This window comes from Cupressus sempervirens, chromosome 5, assembly GCF_028749045.1.
Source record: "Cupressus sempervirens isolate cs-2001-9-10 chromosome 5, ASM2874904v1, whole genome shotgun sequence".
Lineage (NCBI taxonomy): Eukaryota > Viridiplantae > Streptophyta > Pinopsida > Cupressales > Cupressaceae > Cupressus > Cupressus sempervirens.
Window position 1 is genome coordinate 638781669 of NC_143122.1, and position 3059 is coordinate 638784727.

General features: G+C 37.1%; 1 protein-coding gene across 2 annotated transcripts; it reads right to left on the reverse strand.

Annotated features, from left to right (window-relative positions):
* Window positions 1-789: 789 nt before the first annotated feature.
* Window positions 790-2484, reverse strand: LOC149557531 (uncharacterized). 2 transcript variants are annotated; one of them, XM_089785994.1, is made up of 3 exons: window positions 2224-2484; window positions 1989-2115; window positions 790-1677 (listed from the first exon to the last, which is right to left on the reverse strand). In XM_089785994.1, exons 1-3 carry the CDS (start codon window positions 2236-2238, stop codon window positions 1067-1069), a joined length of 753 nt encoding a protein of 250 aa, XP_089642120.1. In that variant the 5' UTR covers window positions 2239-2484; the 3' UTR covers window positions 790-1066. The 2 variants fall into 2 exon arrangements, with proteins under 2 accessions (XP_089642120.1, XP_089642121.1); XM_089785995.1 differs by having other exon boundaries at window positions 992-1674; window positions 2224-2426.
* Between the last annotated feature and the right edge of the window lie 575 nt (window positions 2485-3059).

Consider the following 3059-nt stretch of genomic DNA (forward strand, 5'->3'; position numbering starts at 1 on the left):
TCTAAAAGATGGGAAATGTGTATTGGAAAAGAAAGAATTAGCCCATGGTTATACCACTGAGAAAGATGTTGATGATTTTAATATTTAATTGGCACACTTCATTCGAAAACTTAAAGAGGAAGGAAATTGGAAGAGGAGAATAGAGGAGGAAGATGCACCTGTCAATTCTTTGTGCCCTCTCTGGTCCATTTCACTACCACTGAGCCTAGAGAGGAAGCAGAGGAATAAAAAATACTAGATTTCTAAAGTTTTATCATGAATTTTGATGTATTTATCATTGTAACTCTATGGCAATCATAATGATTGTTATTTTTGTTGTGTAGTTGAGTGAATCTTAGAAAACAATTGTTAGAAATTGTTGCTTTTAAGCATTGTAACTTTGTAAAAACTTTTCCATTATATTCTTGATATGCAATAGTAATATTTTCTTAATATTACTGATCTGTATTAAGTATATTTTTATTAATCTCCAGAATATTTTAGTACACGTGTACTAACGCATATTTGGCCGAAGATTGATGTGAAACGAACTGTTACCTATAATTTTGGGTATCTTCAAACTGAATCAGAACTTTTACTTCCCAACATCTAGAAGTGTGCGTTCCAGATTTATTTGAGAGTGACATCTAAGACATTGCAACACAGATTTCCATTGTTCAATTATTTTGTATCCTCGCTGCTTTAGATTCCAATGTTTTGTTTGATTATTCCTTGCAATCCAACTTCCAATCAGAAACTAAACGGGGAATACTGAAACCTTAAAACATTCAGACGATGGTGAAAGAAATGTTGAAAGCAAATTGCATATAAAACTAGGCATTCAGATTAACTTCCCATTATTATTATTACCAGAGAGACATTCTTGACTTCTACGATCAGATCTCAATACAAATGCTTTTGGTTTCTCTTTGAAATGAAGCCAAAGCAGGGTGGTCAAGATAGGCCAAAAAGACTTGTGATCGCTCAAGCACCCTCAGACATCTGATCCTCCAATTAAGACATCTGTCACAAACATCACCTTCCATGCAAATCCCTAACTACTCTACCACAAACATCATTCTCTGCTCTACTCTGATGTTTCTGTCTTCACTTCTTCTTCAGCAGCAGGTGTCACAACTTCTGCTGCAGGAACAGATGTTTCCTCAGCAGCAGGGGTTTCTTCCTTCTCCACAGGAGATTCAGCAGCAGCAGCAGCAGGGGTTTCTTCTTCAGCAGGAGCAGGGGCTTCTTCTTTCTCCACAACTTCTTGTGTTGGAGCCTCATTTTCCTCACCTACTTCCTTAGAAACCTCCTTTTCTTCTATTTCTTCTTTGGCAGCAGGGGATTCTTCTTCTGCAGCAGGTGTCACAACTTCTGCTACAGGAACAGATGTTTCCTCAGCAGGTGTCTTTTCCTCAGGAACAGGAGTTTCAGCAGCAGCAGCAGCAGCAGGGGTTTCTTCTTTAGCAGCTGCAGGGGCTTCTTCTGTGGGAGCCTCATTTTCCTCACTTATTTCCTTACAAACCTCTTTTTCTTCTATTTCTTCTTTGGCACCAGGGGATTCTTCTTCTGCTTCCTTTGCAGGTGTTGTTTCTTCCACCACATCTTCTTTCACTTCCTCTGCTGGAGTTTCTTCCACCTCTTCTTTTGCTTCCTCTGCTGCAGGGGTCTCCTCAACTGTCTTCTCCACTGCCTCTTCTTTACAAGAGTTCAACAATAAATTCTTAAGCTTCCATGGTTGATGCATATGGAACAAGAACTTGTGGCTATGCTAGTTTTCTTCTTGAGATTTATGATCAGGTCAAGGAATATAAGAAAAGCAAATTAAAAAAATCCCCTGTTTTAATTTTATTATGAAGATCCATCAAGAACGTGAGCCAAAACATCACTAAGAAATCTTGCACAGCGGGTGTTCTCACATTCACTAGAGTGACAATTAAAAAGATTAGATTTGCCAATTCTAATCTGATTTTTCTAATTAAAAACTCAAAATTGTCCACAACACATACCCTGTTCCACTACGGGGGCTGATTCCTCTTCCTTTGGGCTCTCTTCCGCAGTTTCAGCAGTTGGGGCTTCAGCCTTCAGAGGCACTTCTTCAGTTGCAGGGCTCACCTCAGCGGGCATGGCAGCTACCTGCACAAATCGATCACAACATATAAGTTAACTCACATCATTCAAGACCGATTCTTTAGCATGCATGATCAATTGAATAGATCGATCCATATGAGTCGATCTAGATACCTCGACATCGGCCATTTTGGAATCTCAGATGAAGATTTGAGAATACAGTAAATAAGATCTATAAATCCCAAAAACCCTGATCGCTGGATCAATTCTGGTGGCTGTTGGACAGTAGAAATAATTCATGCAATACAAGAAGCCTTGTCGACCTATTTATAGGAAAGTTGGAAGGATGCTCTGGACTTTGCGTCGCTGGAAATATAAACTATTTAGTACTGAAAAAATAAAATTGGAATGAGAAGGCAGCGTCCAAATCCACATCAGATGAATGTGAGAGCATGATCGGGTATGTTTCGTAACAAAATCTCATTTGACGTGGGGGAGTCTCGAGATAGTGGAGAGAGTGAGTGCAAACTAGAAAATGTTTAATTTTGTAACCGTAAAGCATCACCACTGTACTCGAAACATATAATTTAAGTTTTTGAGAATGATTGTATTCGCTGTAATTATTATATATATAACAGTACTAAGTTACAATGCTATACAGTTCAGAGTATAGTTTCATTGTATTCATCTCTTTTACGATGTTTTCGCTTATTATTATAAATTTTAAAATAATATTAATCTTATTAGTCGCGCCTATAGAAGACTACAGTTTTCAATCTATTATTTTCTATTAATCCTCCTTGTTTTGGTAGTTGTGCAGTTTGTAAAAAAATTCATTTATACTATGGTACCACTAAATTTTGTCATTAAATGAAATTTATGAATTTAATTTTCTATAATGTGATTGGATGAGGCCATTTTTCCAAGCAATCTTTTTCATTTTTCTTTTGTAGGATATATAAGTGAAAATAAGGTTTGACATTTGACAAAGGTAATAAACGTGTCATTTT

Coding starts and splice junctions, on each gene's coding strand:
- LOC149557531 (XM_089785994.1), bottom strand. Junction 1,678..1,988: donor AGCCCCCGTAGTGGAACAGG/GTATGTGTTGTG, acceptor ACTCTTGTAAAG/AAGAGGCAGTGGAGAAGACA.